The 19829-nt window shown below is 40.7% G+C and overlaps 2 protein-coding genes across 6 annotated transcripts in view; both read right to left on the bottom strand.

The window, feature by feature from the left end:
• The window catches only part of LOC120562390, an 80622-nt gene extending 68166 nt beyond the window's left edge, over window positions 1–12456 (bottom strand). The window contains exons 1-10 of one of the 3 annotated variants that reach the window (XM_039806108.1): window positions 12381–12456; window positions 12069–12133; window positions 11392–11674; window positions 10627–10772; window positions 10153–10435; window positions 9428–9573; window positions 8949–9231; window positions 8101–8264; window positions 7639–7921; window positions 6487–7095 (exon numbers count right to left, since the gene is read on the bottom strand). In XM_039806108.1, the coding sequence (XP_039662042.1) occupies window positions 6951–7095; window positions 7639–7921; window positions 8101–8264; window positions 8949–9231; window positions 9428–9573; window positions 10153–10435; window positions 10627–10772; window positions 11392–11674; window positions 12069–12133; window positions 12381–12400 (1818 nt within the window). In that variant the 5' untranslated portion in view covers window positions 12401–12456 and the 3' untranslated portion in view covers window positions 6487–6950. Of the gene's footprint in view, window positions 1–6486; window positions 7096–7638; window positions 7922–8100; window positions 8265–8948; window positions 9232–9427; window positions 9574–10152; window positions 10436–10626; window positions 10773–11391; window positions 11675–12068; window positions 12134–12380 lie in introns of those variants that run through there. The other 2 variants (XM_039806106.1, XM_039806107.1) reach the window with 2 other exon arrangements.
• Window positions 1–19829, bottom strand: part of LOC120562388 — a 74298-nt gene that overhangs the window by 42843 nt on the left and 11626 nt on the right. The gene's annotated exons all lie outside the window — the stretch shown is intronic.

The raw sequence follows: 19829 nt of genomic DNA, 5'->3' as shown, positions 1-19829 counted from the left end.
GCCTAAGGCTAACTCTGGTGTAATGCATCTAACGGTCACATTTATGTTTTAATTGCACATTGTCCCTTAAATAAATAATAAAATAATAAATTTAAAAAAGAAATTTAAATTGAATCAGTCAACTCATTTAGGTCATCACCACAGGACTGTTTAAACATCTCCCAGTCTGTGCAGTCAAAGCAGTCTTTACAAGAATATTACAGATATATAATATTACAGCATATTACAGATTCATCAGTCCAGTCTTTAATTACTCTAGCTGGAGCTTTCTGTCTTTTTAGGACATTTTGGTATGTTGGCAGCAAATGCACACAGTTATGGTCTGCTGAACCCAGCGGTGGTAATGGCAGTGATTTGTAAGCGTCCTTTATAGATCCATAGTAGAGGCCCAGGGTTTTATCCCGTCTGGTAGGACAGGAGACATACTGGTAAAAGTTTGTCAGTGTTTTCTTGAGACATACATGGTTAAAATCACCCAGTATGAAGTTTGGTGCCCCGGGTGAGAGCGATTGCATTTTCTCCATGGCATCAAAGATGGTGTTAGAAGCCGACGCAGCGTTCACCCTTGGGTGAATGTAGACTGTTATAAAACGTTGTGGAAACTCAGGGGGCAGGTAGAAAGGTCGTAGCGATACTGATAAAAGTTTGACATCTGGTGTACAGATACGTTCTCTAACCCCAATTTCCACCGGTTGCGGAACGGCTGCTGAACCGCTCCAGAACGGCAGGGCAGTCATTAGGTTTCCATTAAAGTCAGAGTGTGTACTTCAACTGACTGGTTCTGACTGCGTCCCAGCTCTATATAGTAGTATATAATAGTATCTGCTCCGGTGGTCCGCAGCCCTCCAGAGCAGATAGGCAGAGCTTTTATTGATGCCGGACACCGGAGAGCTCCGCAGCAATTCAGCACACGGCAGATAGTGCGGGACAGGAAGTCGAGCACAGAAACAAAATAAAACATCCGGTTAATTTTCAAAATAAAATCCAGCGTCCTCACGGTGGATCATATTTCCTGCACTACACCTTGAACACACAGCACAGAGCTGTTTCCTCTCTACTCCTCTGGATGGTATTGTTTGGTGGTTCTATTCTAGGTGAATTCGTGAGAACTTGTGGGTCATCGTGACTTCAGCTGTCAGTCGTGGCCGCAGCCGTGCCGCAACAAATCCGGACCTGGTGGGTGTACGGAGCAGACACGCAGCGGAGCCGGTCCGCAGACGTTCTGCATTCAGTGGAAATCCCCAGTTACAGTCACAGAGTTGCAGTATTGTTTGTTAAGGTATAGACATACCCCGCCACCTTGAGATTTCGGCGTTACCTCTGCCTCTCGGTCAAGTCGGTAAGGTTCCCCGAAACCATCAATTGACAAGTCGTTGTCCTGATCATTTTCTGTCAGCCAGGTCTCTGTGAAAGCCAGGACACAACAGTCCCTGAAGTCCTTCAGAAAGCTGACCTTTCCCTCAAGCTCATCCAGGTTTTTCCTCAGGGACTGGACGTCATGGAGCATGTTAACCCAGGCTAAGAGTCACTTACTGGGGCTTGGAAGAGAGGCTCAGGGCCCTGGAGGTCAGTGCCCAGCCATAGAGGCTCTAACTGGGGCATGGAGCATGTTAACCCAGGCGTTCCCGAGGATCATGGAGGGTAGAGGAATAAGAGAAAATCACTTTTCAGAAGCGTTGCCTGATGCCTACCCACTTTGCCTCGCTTCCTCTTCGTTGCCGCCCCGGGTCTTTTAGGATAAAATCTGGCAGTTGTGGCACGTTATCTCACAGTTGAGTCGCAGCAGTGTAGTTCTGGTGTACTGTAGCCGTCCATGGCTCACAGCTCCGTTGACAGAGTCGGAGATAATTAATCCATAAAAGGGCATCCGGAGGGCGGAAACGGTTATAATGTCCATCGTGGATAAGTGCATACATATAAATGTCGCTATAAAAATGGAAAAAAAGAAACGGAGTGGACCCGTAAGAACTTTGTCGAATAAATAAGAAAGAAAACACAAACACGACAGACTGATGTCATGAAGTGGTGTATGTATGACGCCAATTCGTATGCCATTTTGGCGTGTTATCAAGACGCATAATCACTTTTTAGCATGTTTATCAACGCAATTCGGCCTCCATTGACTTACATTACGAGTGATTTTTCGTCATAGCGAGTAGTATGAAAAGGACGTAAGTCCACAGAGGGAGGTTGGTCGGGGGGGAGGATGGGTCAAACACAGGACTTTCACCCAGGAGAGGCGGGATCACGTACCGCATGTGGTGATTTTCAGCCGTTTTTTTATTTATTTATTTTTTTTTAAGCCTTCCCCAATGTTTCTTCCTAAACCCAACCGTTTATTGTTTTCCTAAGTGTGTGTTTGTCATTATTTTCTTTGTTTTTGTCGTTTTTTTGTGTTACTAAAGCCTTTCCCTGTTCTTTTCCTAAACCCAACCTTTTTTTTTTTACACGCGTGACGTTGTTCTCGCGATAGTACGTCACGTTCTCGCGATAAAGTTTACATATGTTTACATCAGCTGTATACAGCGTAGACATACACGTGGATAGCTGAAAATGCATCCAGATAACACGCCATTTGGCTTGAGGAAAGTGGCGTGTATGTTTACGCAAAGTCATGACGCCATGTTGAACACGAGGACTCTAAACTTCCACGCCAAACTTTTCTCTCTCTCTCGGTGCCGGTCGCTGTGTACGCATGCGCCCTTCGATCGACACGCCCACTTTCTTGCTGTGCCGCCGACAGACAGGAGGACACCGGTGTGATTCCGTGCGCAGCCCGTGGCCGGAGCATGATCCGATTCTGTCCCCAAATCCTGCACGCCAGGCCAGCCAGTACGCCAGACCAGCCAGCACGCCAGACCAGCCAGTACGCCAGGCCAGCCAGCACGCCAGACCAGCCAGCACGCCAGGCCAGCCAGCACGCCAGACCAGCCAGCACGCCAGACCAGCCAGCACGCCAGACCAGCCAGTACGCCAGACCAGCCAGTACGCCAAGGCCAGCCAGCACGCCAGACCAGCCAGCACGCTACCAGACCAGCCAGTACGCCAGACCAGCCAGCACGCCAGACCAGCCAGCACGCCAGACCAGCCAGTACGCCAGGCCAGCCAGCACGCCAGACCAGCCAGCACGCCAGACCAGCCAGTACGCCAGGCCAGCCAGCACGCCAGACCAGCCAGACGCCCGCACCAGCCAGAACGCCAGGCCAGCCAGCACGCCAGACCAGCCAGCACGCCAGGCCAGCCAGCACGCTACCAGACCAGCCAGCACGCTACCAGACCAGCCAGCACGCCAGACCAGCCAGTACGCCAGACCAGCCAGTACGCCAGACCAGCCAGCACGCCAGACCAGCCAGCACGCCAAACCAGCCAGTACGCCAGACCAGCCAGCACACCAGACCAGCCAGCACACCAGACCAGCCAGTACGCCAGGCCAGCCAGCACGCCAGGCCAGCCAGCACGCCAGACCAGCCAGCCGCGGCGTTATATGACGGATGCAGCCGAGACAACGGTTGTGTTTGTAGCAGAAAAACATTTTGATGAGGAGTAAAAATTCACTTTTTTACACAACGAAGATCAAACAGATAAAACTTTTGGTACAAAATCTTAAAAACTTTAAAATGAACTCTACAGAAATCTTTAAATCTTCAGACAAATACAACCTGATGAATCGTCATCCAATCATCCACTCACTCTTTGAGTCTGATCTGTTTATAAAAGGGTTCCTGGACGGATATTTTCTCTCTGCTGTGTGTGTGTGTGTGTGTGTGTGTTTGTGTGTGTGTGTGGGTGGGTGTGTGTGTGTGTTTGTGTGTTTGTGTGTGTCTGTGTGTGTGTGTGTGTGTGTGTTGAACTCTGACCTAGGTGTGCAGATGAAGCACGGCAGACTCGCTCCTCTGAACTCCTGTTACAGACCCAACAGATACTCCGCCTCCTCACCAGCTGTCAGGGGGAGGGGCTTCTGCTCCATCACCTGCACACACACACACACACACACACACACACACAGACTTCAGCTCTGCCTTCAACACCATCATCCCAGCTCTGCTTCAGCTAGGTGTGCCTGACTCCACCTGCAAGGTGGATCACTGACTCGCTGTCTAACAGGAAGCAGCATGTGAATCTGGCGGAACACGTCTCCGACTCATGGACCATCAGCACCGGATCACCCCCCCCAGGGCTGTGTTCTTTCGCCTCTACTCTTCTCCCTGTACACCAACTGTTGCACCTCCAGTCACCAGTCTGTCAAGCTTCTGAAGTTCGCGGACGACACCTCCCTCATCGGACTCATCTCTGATGATGACGAGTCCGCCTACAGGAGGGAGGCTGACCACCTGGTGACCTGGTGCAACCAAAACAATTTAGATCTCAACGCTCTAAAGAAAGTGGAGATGGTTGTGGACTTCAGGAAGAATTCAGCCCCACCTGCCTCCATCACCCTATGTGGCTCCACAATTGACACTGTGGAGTCTTTCCGCTTCCTGGGAACTATCATCTCACATGGCTCGCACTGCTCTTGGGGGAATTACTGGAATTGTTGGGTCTTTGTAAATTACAGAGTGTGGTCTAGTCCTACTCTGTCTGTTAAGTGTCTTGAGATAACTGTTGTTATGAATTGATACTATAAATAAAATTGAATTGAATAGATCTCAAGTGGGAGCTGAACATCAGCTCCCTCGTCAAGAAAGCACAACAGAGGATGTACTTCCTGCGGCAGCTGAAGAAATCCAACCTTCCAAAGACAATGATGGTGCACTTCTACACAGCCATCATTGAGTCCATCCTCACATCCTCCATCACCATCTGGTACGCTGCTGCCACTGCCAAGGACAAGGGCAGACTGCAGCGTGTCATTCTACAGAGATCTGCAGAGAAGACTATTGGCTGCAATCTGCTGCTGCTCCCGGACCTTTACGCCACCAGGACTCTGAAGCGTGCTGGAAAGATTGTGGCTGACCCCTCCCACCCCGGACACAAACTCTTTGAGCCACTCCCCTCAGGCAGGAGGCTGTGGTCCATCAGGACCAAAACCTAAAATATTTATACTTATATTGTTTATTTTTTCTTATCCTTCTTATATTTAGAGAATGTGTGACATGCACCAACAACACCAAGATAAATTCCTTGTATGTGTAAAAACCGTACTTGGCAATAAAGCCCTTTCTGATTCTGATTCTGATTACTTTTTCGACATACTACACTATGACATTTTATGATTTTATTCAACATACTATGACTTTTATGACTTTTTTGGATATTCTATACTATGACATTTTTCGATATACTGTACTATGAGTTTTCATGACTTTTTCGATATATTATTCTATGACTTTTTATGACTTTTTTTGCCATGCTATACGATAACTTTTTATAATTTTTTTGAAAGAATAAACAATTAAAATACTTCTTGTGAAGCTTTATTTCAGATCTGACCTACTATCCATTAGAATTTCTACCACCAACTTGGTGTCAGAAGTGGGATGGTGTGCATGATTTGCTCTTGGAGCCCGGTTCAGCGGTGACTGATCATCCTGGGGGAGAACCTCCCCAGCCTCTACCTCGTTGATGTTTCAGAGATGAGAGGACTGAGTGTTGGTGGCCCCAGACGGTCACCGCCGTCATCTCAAGAAACTCGGACCATGTTGTCTGAAGCAGTGAGAAATCTGAAATAATTCAACTTGGACTGATTTAACTTTGGTTTTGGGTTTTGCTCTGTTGTCCTGCTGCTTTTGGTCCAGGCATTAAGGGCCGAGTATTACGTGCATCGTAGACACACTAGAGCTAAGTAATTACTATGTTCAGGAGAACACGACATTCTGGGAATGCAGGTGGAAAGTAATTACCGTTGTGTACCCCCAGTTTTGATACCTCAGGCCATGTGTGTTTATAATATGTCTCCCAAACTTAGTTGCTGGTTTGCCGCCAGGCTAGTTATCAATAGTTATTTACATATTCATCATGAACCCTGATTTTGCCCTCACATTTCACCTAAATTACTTAAAAGTGAAAGAAGTATGTCATTGTTTATCAACTGTTTTTACTCTTTATGAAAGTTGGCATATTAATGTAATTATGAGTAAAATACTCAAACCAAACGTCATGTTTTTATTGCTACACCATTCCATCAAAAGGAAATATTCTTGATGAGTTCTCCATCATTTTATACACACGTCCCCCAAAAGTAGTTCGCCCCACCAAATTTCAAATGAGTGTAAGATCATACCAGTAGAAAATGTAACTACAGATGTGACTGTTCATCAAAATTAAACATGATTAATGCATGACTTACATCTAAGACAGCTTTGTTGCTGCTTTCTCTCAAGATGTAGGAAAAACATTTAAACATGTACAGTATAGGCCTCTTAGCTATATGCTGTTGTTTCTGTATGCTGTGCTTGTATTACCCAAAAATGATACTCATTTGAAAAGACAGCCAAGCAAGTCTGGACAAACAGACAATGAGGAAAAACACAAACACACATATACAGATTAGCTTTAAAAGTAATGTTTATTTTGCAAGTATATTTAAGTACAGTAGATAGAAACAAGCCCTTAGAAAAATTACAACAAATACAATACAGCCAGTGCACTGTATATCATTTCTCACCCGTTGCTTTCAATTTCCAACAGTTCAGTTTAATAATGCATCTCTTGCTGCTTTCATGGTACAGAATATAAGGTATAATCAGTTACTAGAGCAATATCTCTTTTCTTTGTTATTTAAATTTGTTATTTATTTATTTAAACCTTTGTTTTATGTTAGCTAATGTATAAAACAACCATTTGCATCAATTTTACATAAAGCTTCAGCATACGATTGCCCTGACCTTATGATATGTAATACCAAATGTTTTCCTTAAAATATGCTCTGTGTGCGAATCAAAAACACACCAAATACGCTAGTGTTAAAATTAAGTGAACATGAAAAAATTATTTTAGAATCAGTTTCCTATTTATACTGTGGTAGTGACTTCCACCTCACACAGTGTCAGGTATTCTCGTCTTCCTGGAATCACAATGTTGACATAACGACCTTCCATTCCATTACACACAAAGGTTTGGGAGGTCCCAGCTGCCATAGACGAGATAACAGCACATCTGAAGAAAAAAACAAAAACGCAAAACTATGAGTTAAACTTGGTTACCACACAGACTATGAATAAATCTTACCACTAGTTGTACTTAAATTCTGATCATGCTATTGCTGTGAAAACTATGGTTTTCTATTAGGGAAGTATGTAGATATCCAGGGCACTAATCTGCTATAATTTACACTAAAGTTGTAATTGGGCCTTAAAAGTTAGGCCCGACAGAATTCGGCCCGAGCCCGACAAGTACATTTTGATTGACAGCTTTTTAAAAGCCTGAACCCGTTTACAGCCCAACATTATTCAAATGTGCGCACGCACACAGCTCTATTGCCTTTTGTCAAGAATGAGTCATTTATAAATATTTTAACATAATTTATTCATGACTAACGTAACTAAACAAAACGCATCACCTGACTGCTCATTTACCGCGCAACCCGCGCAACCCAGAGCGCAAACCCGTCGGGTTCGGGCAAAGATCTTCAGCTCCAATTTACACATTGATTGTTAAATGTTTGAATCTAATACTGTATAAAACAGAAAGTGCAGTTACCTGGGGTTACCGTTGCCATTGTCATTGAGGGAATTTCCAATGCGGATCTCAGCACCATTGATTCTGCCGGCGCAACAATCTCCTCTGTTGGTGATAGTGACAGTGTTGATCTGATATGTCTTCAGGAGGTCCAGTCTCCACCATGGTTTGAAATCCGTCTTAGTGACACTACAGGATTTCTGTCCTAGGTGGCTGGCACGATTCCCATCAATGGCCCTTTCAGGGACTTCATTCCCATACAGGGAGGACTGAATCACTTTTCCACCTCTAGCAATATTAATATCTAGACAAGGTTACAAAATGTTTCATTAAAGACAGTTTAGGGAAGGCACAGACATATTACATGTATTGATCTGATGACATGTTCCACCAAAGAACAGGCAGTCAGTACATTTGATTGAACTTTGAATGTGACTGTCTGCTCAACGTCATATATTGGTCATGTTAAATGGTATAAATCACCAGTTGGAGCAGTGATTCCTGTAGCCTGACCAGTGACTTCCACCTCACACAGTGTCAGGTATTCTCGTCTTCCAGGAATCACAATGTTGATATAACGACCTTCCATTTCATTACACACAAAGGTTTGGGAGGTCCCACCTTTGATAGATGAGATTACAGCACATCTGAAGAAAAAAACAAAAAAACAGAACTATGTGTAAAACTGGGTTACCACACAGACTGTGAATAAATCTTACCACTAGTTTTACTTAAATTCTGATCATGCTATAGCTGTGAAAACTATGGTTTTCTATTAGGGAAGTATGTAGAAATCCAGTGCACTAATCTGCTGTAATTTACACTAGAGCTGTAATCGGGCCTTAAAAGTTAGGCCTGACAGAATTTGGCCTGAGCCCGTCAAGTAAATTTTGATTGACATCTTTTTAAAAGCCCGAACCTGTTTACAGCCCGACATTATTCAAATGTGCGCATGCAAACAGCTCTTTTGCCTTTTGTCAAGAATTAGTAATTTATAAATGTTTTAACATAATTTATTCATGACTAGGGTAGGCTATAGGCCACTTGGAAGTTGGAACGAAGAAATAAAATAAGTCCTCCAGAGGCCAGTGTCCGTTTCACCTCCTCAGCATCCATTTTCATGCTAATCGAAACGCATCACCTGACCGCTCATTTACTGCGCAACCTGGATGGCAAGCCGGAGCCCGGCCCAAGCCCGTGTAAAATAATAGAAATTAAGAACGAACCTGTTGGGTCCCGTCGGGTTTCGGGCAAAGATCTTCAGCTCTAATTTACATATCCAATGTTAAATGCTTGAATCTAATACTGTATAAAACAGAAAGTGCAGTTACCTGGGGTTACCGTTGCCATTGTCATTGAGGGAATTTCCTATGCGGATCTCAGCACCATTGATTCTCCCGGCGCAACAATCTCCTCTGTTGGTGATGGTGACAGTGTTGATCTGATATGTCTTCAGGAGGTCCAGTCTCCACCATGGTTTTAAGTCTTTCATAGTGACGCTACAGGATCTCTGTCCCAGGTTGCTAGCACGATTCCCATCAATGGCCCTTTCAGGGACTTCATTCCCATACAGGGAGGACTGAATCACGTTTCCACGTCTAGCAATATTAGGATCTAGACAAGGTTACACAATTTTCATTAAAGACAGTTTATGGCATGCACAGACATATTACATGTGTTGATCGGACCAAATTTTCCACCAAAGAACAGGCAGTCAGTATATTTGATCGAACTGTGAATGTGACTGTCTGCTCAACATCATCTATTGGTCACGTTAAATGGTATAAATCACCAGTTGGAGCAGTTTTACCTAAAGCCTGACCAGTGACTTCCACCTCACACAGTGTCAGGAATTCTTGTCTTCCAGGAATCACAATGTTGACATAACGACCTTCCATTCCATTACACACAAAGGTTTGGGAGGTCCCAGCTGCCATAGACGAGATAACAGCACATCTGAAAAAAAAAATGAATTATGTGTAAAACTTGGTTACCACACAGACTATGAATAAATCTTACCACTAGTTTTACTTTAATTCTGATCATGCTATTGCTACGAAAACTATGGCTTTCTATTAGGGAAGTATGTAGATATCCAGTGCACTAATCTCCTGTAATTTACACTAGAGCTGTAATCGGGCCTTAAAAGTTAGGCCTGACAGAATTCGGCCCGAGCCCGACAAGTACATTTTTTTATTGACAGCTTTTTAAAAGTCTGAACCCATTCACAGCCCGCCATTATTCAAATGTGCGCACGCACACAGCTCTTTTGCCTTTTGTCAAGAATGAATCATTTATAAAAATTTTAACATCATTTATTCATAACTAATGTAGGCTATCGGCCACTTGGAAGTCGGGACAAAGAAATAAAATAAGTCCTCCAGAGGCCAGCCTCCGTTTCACCTCCTCAGCATCCATTTTACCCGCTAATTGAAACACGTCGGATCCGTCAGGTTCGGGCAAATATCTTCAGCTCTAATTTACACATCAAATGTTAAATGTTTGAATCTAATATAAGACAGAAAGTGCAGTTACCTGGGGTTATCATTGCCATTGTCATTGAGGGAATCTCCAATGCGGATCTCAGCACCATTGATTCTCGCAGCGCAACAATCTCCTCTGTTGGTGATGGTGACAGTGTTGATCTGATATGTCTTCAGGAGGTCCAGTCTCCACCATGGTTTTAAATCTTTCTTAGTGTGGGTACAGGATCCCTCTCTCAAGTTGCTAGCACGATTCCCATCAATGGCCCTTTCAGGGACTTCATTCTCATACAGGGAGGACTGAATGGCGTTTCCACGTCTAGCAATATTAGGATCTAGATAAGGTTTCAAAATGTTTAATTAAAGACAGTTTATGACAGACATATTACATGTGTTGATCTGACCAAATTTTCAGCCAAAGAACAGGCAGTCAGTATATTTGATTGAACTTTGAATGTGACTGTCTGCTCAACATCATCTATTGGTCACATTAAATGGTATACATCACCAGTTGGAGCAGTGTTACCTAAAGCCTGACCAGTGACTTCCACCTCACACAGTGTCAGGTATTCTCGTCTTCCAGGAATCACAATGTTGAGATAACGACCTTCCATTCCATTACACACAAAGGTTTGGGAGGTCCCAGCTTTGATAGACGAGATAACAGCACATCTGAAGAAAAATAAAATGAAACACAACTATGAGTAAAACTTGGTTACCACACAGAAATATGAATAAATCTTACCACTAATTGTACTTAAATTCTGATCATGCTATTGCTGTGAAAACTATGGCTTTCTATTAGGGAATTATGTAGATATCCAGGGCACTAATCTCCTGTAATTTACACTAGAGCTGTAATCTTGCCTTAAAAGTTAGGCCCGACAAGGCCTGAGCCCGACAAGTACATTCTGATTGACAGCTTTTTAAAAGCCTGAACCCATTTACATCCCGACATTATTCAAATGTGCGCAAGCACACAGCTCTTCTGCCTTTTGTCAAGAATGAATCATTGATACATTTTTTAACATAATGTATTCATGACTAACGTAGGCTATAGGCCACTTGGAAGTTGGAACAAAGAAATAAAATAAATCCCCCAGACGCCAGCAACGCATCGAAACGCATCACCTGGCCGCTCATTTACCGCACAACTCGGAGCGCCAGCCCAAGCACATATAAAATGATAGAAATTAAGACCGAACCCGTCGGGTCCCGTCGATCTTTAGCTCTAATTTACACATCCAATGTTAAATGTTTGAATGTAATATAAAACAGAAAGTGCAGTTACCTGGGGTTACCGTTGCCATTGTCATTGAGGGAATTTCCAATGCGGATCTCAGCACCATTGATTCTCCCGGCGCAACAATCTCTTCTGTTGGTGATGGTGACGGTGTTGATCTGATATGTCTTCACGAGGTCCAGTCTCCACCATGGTTTGAAATCTGTTCGTGTGACGCTACAGGATCCCTGTCCCAGGTTGCTAGCACGATTTCCATCAATGGCCCTTTCAGGGACGGCATTCCCATACAGGGAGGACTGAATCACCTTTCCTCCTCTAGCAATATTAGTATCTAGATAAGATTACAAAATGTTTCATTAAACATTATGGAAGGCAAAGACATATTACATGTGTTGATCTGACCAAATGTTCCACCAAATAACAGGCAGTCAGTACATTTGATTGAACTTTGAATGTGACTGTCTGCTCAACGTCATCTATTGATCATGTTAAAGGGTATAAATCACTAGTTGGAGCATTGATTAGTTATGAAATGTGATAATTAAGCTGGATAGATAGATAGAGATATAGAAAGATGGATAGATGGATATATAGACATATAGATAGATAGATATAGATATATTGTAGATGGATAGACATATTGCATATGTCTATTAAATATTAAAATATGAATAAATTGGGGAATAGCAATAATTTGTGTCAACCAATCAAAAGAATAATCTCACCAAATGTGGCGCTGGTCTGTCCTAGAACAGCCAGCAAGACAAAGACCACAGATGGAGTCATCATCCTGTGGAGGAAGTTCAAATTCAAAATTTTTTATTAAACATTAAATTAAATATGTATGCATAATTGTCAAGTACAATGTAATTAATGACTGTACCTTTTTTAAGTACTGGTAAATAAAGAAGTTGGAAAAAGTAGTTTTAGAAGTGTGCTGCAATTGAAATATCGTTTCCTACATGTTTATGGCTGTTGACAGGTAAGTATTGCCTTTTTACTCATAAAGGTTTTATTGAAGGTATTATTGTACTTACTCGTTCCCAGTTGAGTGCATGTGCTGCGTGTTGTAACACACTACACCTCTCAGCTCTTTGTGAAGTGCGAACAGCAGCGTTCAGAATCCTGTCTATCTTCCAAAATATATATAGGCTCATCCTGAATCTGGATTACGTGGGCGTAGTCTAGTGTTATTCCATCCTCCCGATTCACGCAGGTTTCTGTAGGGCGGGGCCAGATTAACATGTCAGGGAATTGAACACAACATTATTTCAGACTCTGAACCCCAAATATATCTGAAGCATCACAAGGTAAATACATCACTATGATAATGTGTGTGTGTGTGTGTGTACGTGTGTGTGTCTATGTGTGTGTGTCTCTGTGTGTGTTTTGAGAAGGGGAAAGATTAAGAGTGTCTTTGTTTATACCCATTGTACAAACAAAGAAAAGAAATACAACCTCCCTGAATATTCAGGTATGTGTATCTCTTCACCCTGAGCAAATTAATCTGTTAATGCATCATTTAAATTGAGAAAAAATGTACTTTTTATTGGTCCTCAAGAGAGAAAATGCAGGTGTTGCAGCAGCACAAAACAGCAACAAGTAGAGATAATTAGAGAGGAAAAACCTACATAATAGTTAAATAAAACTAAAATAAGAAAATAATACAAAAAATACAAAAGTATTAAAGAGCAAATTGAGACGGTAAGGTGAGAGTAGTTATTAATAACAGCACAGTCAGCATGTTAACATATGATGTGTTTAACCCTCCTGTTTTATAGAATTTAAATAAAATAATTGATAAAAGATTGTTGAAAAAAGGGACTTTTTTTTTTATTAAACCTTTATTAAACCAGGTAGGCTGTTGAGAACAGGTTCTCATTTGCAACGGCGACCTGGCCAAGAAAAGCATCAGCGTGCAAGACAACATACAGTTACACATTCAATACAATACAGGAATACAGAATACAGTAGGCTACATAAAGTACAGATTAAGTTGGCATTACAAAGCCGGCGCAAAATGAGTTATAAGTAAGTCGATGGATATGCAAAAGTGATATAGTAATAACACAATATAAATGAATAGACAGTCTATATAAATGCTGAAATGTAGTAAAGAGTCAATATACACTTAGTGCAAATTGTGGTCTAGATAGTGATGTAGGTCAGTAGAGAAAATTGTATGACAATTGGTGGGAAGAATAACATTTGAGCATGCCAGGGCAGATGGAAATGTGCAAAAGAGCAAAGAGATACATAAGCTAAACATGTCAGAACAAGCTTCAAAAACATGGGAAAAAATCAACAAAAATGTCAAAGTGTAGAAACAAATTGACAAAAACATTGTAAAAATTTGACCCAGAAAAACTAAAAGTTGCTGGAGTGGACGGGAAGACAACACAAAGTTTAAGGAGTCAGAAGTATTGTTTTTGTGTATTAATACAGGGATGTGATAAAATTATAATATAGCATATTATGCAGAAACCATTAACATATTAACACAGTATAGTATATTATGATATATTGTTATGGTTTAGAAGTAAAGTAAATGTGTTACATATATGTAATCAATTCACTCAAAAAAATAACTCATTGGATGAACTTGATTTAATCATGCCACCTATATTCCATCTAAACAAACCAAGTTAAGTCAAACCATCTTCATCATGTTATTTGAACACAGCATAGATGTGTTGGTTAAACACAATATTAGTATTTGCATTCAACTCATTTGCATCTTGTTGAATTTATATGTTTGTTCTTAGTTAATTTAGTTAAATCAATTTGAGTTTATTCTACACGGTCAAATACTTGGATGTCTACGCTCTTTTGCACTATGCCATCTGCCCTGGCATGCTCAACTGTTATTCTCCCCACCTTTGTTGTCATACAATTTTTGCACATCTACTGACCTACATCACTATCTAGAACACAATTTGCACTAACTGTATATTGACACGTTACTACATTTCAGCATTTATATAGACTGTCTATTCATGTATATTGTGTCAATACCATATCACTTTCGCATATCCATCGACTTACTTATACCTCACTTTGCGCCGGCTTTGTAATCTTTATTTTAATCTGTATTTTATGTAGTCTATTGTATTCTGTATTCTCAGACTGTATTGAATGTGAAACTGTATGTTGTCTTGCACCTTTATGCTTTTCTTGGCCAGGTCGCCATCTGTCCTCAACAGCCTAGCTGGTTAAACAAAGGTTAAATAAAAAAATAAAAAACATCTTTGTACAATCAAAGTAAACATCCTCATACAATCAAATTAAACGTCCTTGTACAATCTAAGTAAACATCATTTTATAATCTTTCAGTATTTGTGGATGACACTCAAGTTTTTACAGTCGGTCAATTTGCTCCATGAGCTTGTTTTTTTGGGATTGTATTTTGAAAGACGAGCTCTGCCCATCCAGATTCATGAGAATCTTCTGCATCTCTTTGAAAGTGCATTTGAGGTCTGCTGGGTAACTCAGGTTCAGACAGTATATTAGTCCAAATAACAAAGCACAGGCAGATTAATCCACTTCTCATTGCATTGATCTGTATGTTTATAATTCATCTGAATTTTCTTGTAATCACGTTTTACAGACAAGAATTAATCATTTAATGAAGATAAACACCATTAATTCATGTAATTTAAGCAAACTCCTATTTTGCAAACCAAAACACATGCCCAGGTATATTTTGTTAGTGTATAGATAAGTATATATATTATGGATGAGGATGTTAGTCATTAAGTTGACTTTTGATTTCACACGGGACATGAACCCTGATCTCCTGGGAGAAATTCCAGCCAGCCACATTGACAACGGTTGATGATGGATTGTAAAAGAAGTCAGGATCGCGGGCATGTATGTGTGTGTGTGTGTGTGTGTGTGTGTGTGTGTGTGTGTGTGTGTGTGTGTGTGTGTATGTGTCTGTGTGTGTGTGTGTATGTGTGCTGTCAGGGGGAGGGGCTTCTGCTCCATCACCTGCACACACACACACACACAACACAAGAGGGAACAAGATATCCAACTAGCTGGCAGACACTTTTTTCCTCTCTTATCTTTAAAAAAACTAATATTGCAAAACTGGAAAAATAAGGAAGCACCTTCACTAGAGAATTGGAAGGCCCTAATGAAGTATTATCTGTGTATTGAAAGATCAATGTCAGAGGACAAAAATAAAAAGAAACAATTTGATAGTCAATGGAGCCAGATTTGTAATGCCCTCTAGAGCATGTCTTTAGAACCCCCTTCATTATTTTATTTTATTTTATTTTGTTGTTGTTGTAGTGTGCGTAAGTGTGACCTGTCTTGAATGAAAACCAGCAATGTGCGGGTAGGTGAGTAAATGGGGACGGGGAGGCATAGTATGAAATTCTGGTGAAACTCTGATTTTGATGAAATGTTTTTTTGATGACCCACAGAAATTTATAAAAAAAAAATAAAAAAAATAAGAGTTACTCATACCTCACTTTGCGCCAGTTTTGTAATGCCTATTTAATCTGTATTTTAATCTATATTTTATGTAGCCTATTCTATTCTGTATTCTTGCATTGTATTGAATGTAAACTGTACAGTACAGGCCAAAAGTTTGGACACACCTTCTCATTCGATGTGTTCCTTTATATTTTCATGACTATTTACATTGTAGATTCTCACTGAAGGCATCAAAACTATGAATGAACACATATGGAATTATGTACTTAACAAAAAAGTGTGAAATAGCTGAAAACATGTCTTATATTTTAGATTCTTCAAAGTAGCCACCCTTTGCTTTTTTTGATAACTCTGCAAACCCTTGGTGTTCTCTCAATGAGCTTCATGAGGTAGTCACCTGAAATGGTTTTACCTTCACAGGTGTGCTTTGTCAGGGTTCATTAGTGGAAGTTTTTCCCTTATTAATAAAAAGCAAAGGGGTGGCTACTTTGAAGAATCTAAAATATAAGACATGTTTTCAGTTATTTCACACTTTTTTGTTAAGTACATAATTCCATATGTGTTCATTCATAGTTTTGATGCCTTCAGTGAGAATCTACAATGTAAATAGTCATGAAAATAAAAAGGAAACGCATTGAATGAGAAGGTGTGTCCAAACTTTTGGCCTGTACTGTATGTTGTCTTGCACACTTCTACTTTTCTTCGCCATGTCCCAAATGAGAATCTGTTCTTAACGGCCAACCTGGTTAAATAAAAAAACCTTGTACAATCTAAGTTTTTTTCGAAACACTATATCATTTTCAACTTTTTAGAAGTTTAGGTTTATGACTTTTATTGACATGCTATACTATGACTTTTTTATTACTTTTTTCGACATACTACACTATGACTTTTTTTTTTAGATTATGTTTTTGGGGGAGAGATGGGGGATGACACACAGCAAAGATAATAGGACTGGCTGTTGGTGGCCCCAGGTGGTCACCACCGTCATCTCAAGAGAGTCGGACCACGTTGTCTGAAGCAGTGAGAAATCGGAAATAATTCAACTTTGACTGATTTAACTTTGGTTTGGGGTTTTGCTCAGTTCTCCCACTGCCGCTTTTGGTCCTGGCATTAAGGGCAGAGTATTACGTGCGTCGTAGACACACTAGAGCAGGGATCGTCAACTGGCGGCCCGTGGGCCACATCCGGCCCGCCAAAGCTTTTAGTCTGGCCCGTAGAATAATCATGAATTCACAAAATGTAAAGAGGAAAAAATGCATTCTGTTATTTATCATTTCAAGCATTTAGAGCAAAAACCCAGCCCCCTGTATTTGCATTACTATACATCGATGCCCGAGCTCCACACACACAGCTGAGCCGAGATGTGTGTGCGTTAAAACATGCAGCACCTGACTGGGAAGGATACAGAGAGAGTTACCAACGGCCGCTGGGGCAGATGAACTCACGCTAGTCTCTTTTCTGTAACTAGGCTACAATTAAACCTTCGTGAGTAAAAAGTCAATACTTATCAATGCACTCACCTGTGTAGACCGGCATAAACATGTAGAAAGCGATATTTCAATCTGCTCTGTATGCTCAGTCCACTCTTGTCCACCGCGCTGTTTTACACAAACACAGCTCTACTCTAGCTAATAGTGAATTTTTACAAACAAGCTAAAACAAAATCTGTCGGTTTGTAGGCTAACTGTTTATCTTAGGTTGCCGGGAATCTGGAAATTTGGACAAATTCTTATAAACCACTGCTGGCTGAACAAACCAAACTCTCCGCTGGAGCGGTAAATCTATGGAGACCAAAACAGATACATGTGGTTACTTAATATGCACGTGAATGACGCGATCGTTATGTTCGAGTTCTTCATTCTTGATGATGCTGGTTGTATTATTTTGCAACAGCATCTTTCATTGCAAATGATGCATACATGACGAGTGCATAGCCTGCTTATCAGTCCATTCATCATTAAAGCTGGGCTTTTGGCTTTCCACGTCAACTTTTCGCTTCAGCCTCTGAGACAGTGACATGTTTACCTGACAACAGCCGTTTCTTTCTGCAAGCATTTTCCACCAATCAGGACGCTGCCTACTACAGTAATGTTTCCATAATCACAGACTTTAACCATCACTCCTCAGTGAACTGGCTCCTAGTCTGAAATCTTTTTCTACTTAAAGAGCCAGTTATCATTATGGAGTTTCCACGTCTTTTAGGAGTTTAATGCTATTTAAAAAAAAAATAGCATTAATTCAGTAAGAAAGTGAAAATTTCAAACAAGAATAAGCATATTAGGTATAAATATATTTTATTTTCTTTATTTGAAAGTCCGGCCCCCAGAGTGTCTGCTTAGAAAAATTCAGGCCCTTGGAAAAATGTAGTAAGCGACCCCTGCACTAGAGCTAAGTAATTACTATGTTCAGGAGAACGCAACATTCTGGGAACGCAGGTGGAAAGTAATTACCGTTGTGTACCCCCAGTTTTGATACCTTAGGTCATGTGTGTTTATAGTATGTCTCCCAAACTTAGTTGCTGGTTTGCTACCAGCCTAGTTATCAATAGTTATTATTCACATATTCATCATCAATCCTGATTTTGCCCTCACATTTCACCTAAATTACTTTTAAGTTCAAGAAGTATGTCATTGATTATCAACTGTTCAAGCTCTTTATTAAAGTTGGCATATGAAGGTAATTATGAGTAAAATATTCAAACCAAACTTCATGTTTTTATTGCTATACCATTCCATCAAAAGGAAATTATCTTGATGAGTTCTCCATCATTTTAGACACACGTCCCGCAAAAGTACAGTATGTTCGCCCCACCAAATTTAAAATAAGTATAAGATCATACCAGATGTGACTGTCCATCAAAATTAAACTGATTTGATGCATGACTTACATCTAAGACAGCTATGTTTCTGCTTTCTCTCAAGATGTAGGAACAACATTTAAACTGTAAAATGTACAGTATAGGCCTCTTAGCTATATGCTGTTGTTTCTGTATGCTGTGCTTGTATTACCCAAAAATGATACTCATTTGAAAAGACAGCCAAGCAAGTCTGGACAAACAGACAATGAGGAAAAACACAAACACACACACATACAGATTATTTATTTTGCAAGTATATTTAAGTACAGTAGCTAGAAACAAGCCCTCAAAAAAATTACAACAAATACAATGCAGTCAGTGCGCTGTATTTCATTTATCACCCATTGCTTTCATTTTCCCACAGTTCTGTTTAATAATGCATCTCTCGCTGCTTTGGCACAGAATAGTAGGTATAATATGTTACTAGAGCTATATCTCTTTTGTTCGCTATTTAAATTTGAACAATAAGCTTTATTTTATGTTAGCTAATGTATAAAACAACCATCTGCATCAGTTTTACATACATTTTCAGCATACGATTGTCCTGACCTTATGATATGTAAAGCAAGTATTTTACTTCAAATGTGCTCTGTGTGCAAATCAAAAACACACAAAATACGCAAACTTGCATAGACTAGCATTAAAATTAAGTGAACATGAAGAAATTATTTCAGAATCAGTTTCCTATGATGCTGTCCCAGTGACTTCCACCTCACACAGTGTCAGGTATTCTCGTCTTCCAGGAATCACAATGTTGACATAACGACCTTCCATTCCATTACACTCAAAGGTTTGGGAGGTCCCAGCTGCCATAGACGAGATAACAGCACATCTGAAGAAAAATAAAATTAAACAGAACTATGAGTAAAACTGGGTTACCACAGAGACTATGAATAAATCTTACCATCAGTTGTATTTAAATTCTGATCATGCTATTGCTGTGAAAATATGGCTTTCTATTAGGGAAGTATGTAGATATCCAGTGCACTACTCTCCAGTAATTTACACAACCAATGTTAAATGTTCAAATCTAATGCTAGAATTGCAAGCAGTTATGACACAGTCCAAGCCTCCCCAGGGGAAGTCGCCCCGATGACCACCAAATCCCGCAGAAGCAAAACCCAAAGTGTGAGGCAAATGCCAGGAAACATGTTGCAACATACGGTCTGCAAGGTCTGTAGTA

This window comes from Perca fluviatilis, chromosome 7 (assembly GCF_010015445.1).
Source record: "Perca fluviatilis chromosome 7, GENO_Pfluv_1.0, whole genome shotgun sequence".
Lineage (NCBI taxonomy): Eukaryota > Metazoa > Chordata > Actinopteri > Perciformes > Percidae > Perca > Perca fluviatilis.
Note: the sequence above shows the minus strand (reverse complement) of the source record. Positions and strands in the feature narration are given on the sequence as shown.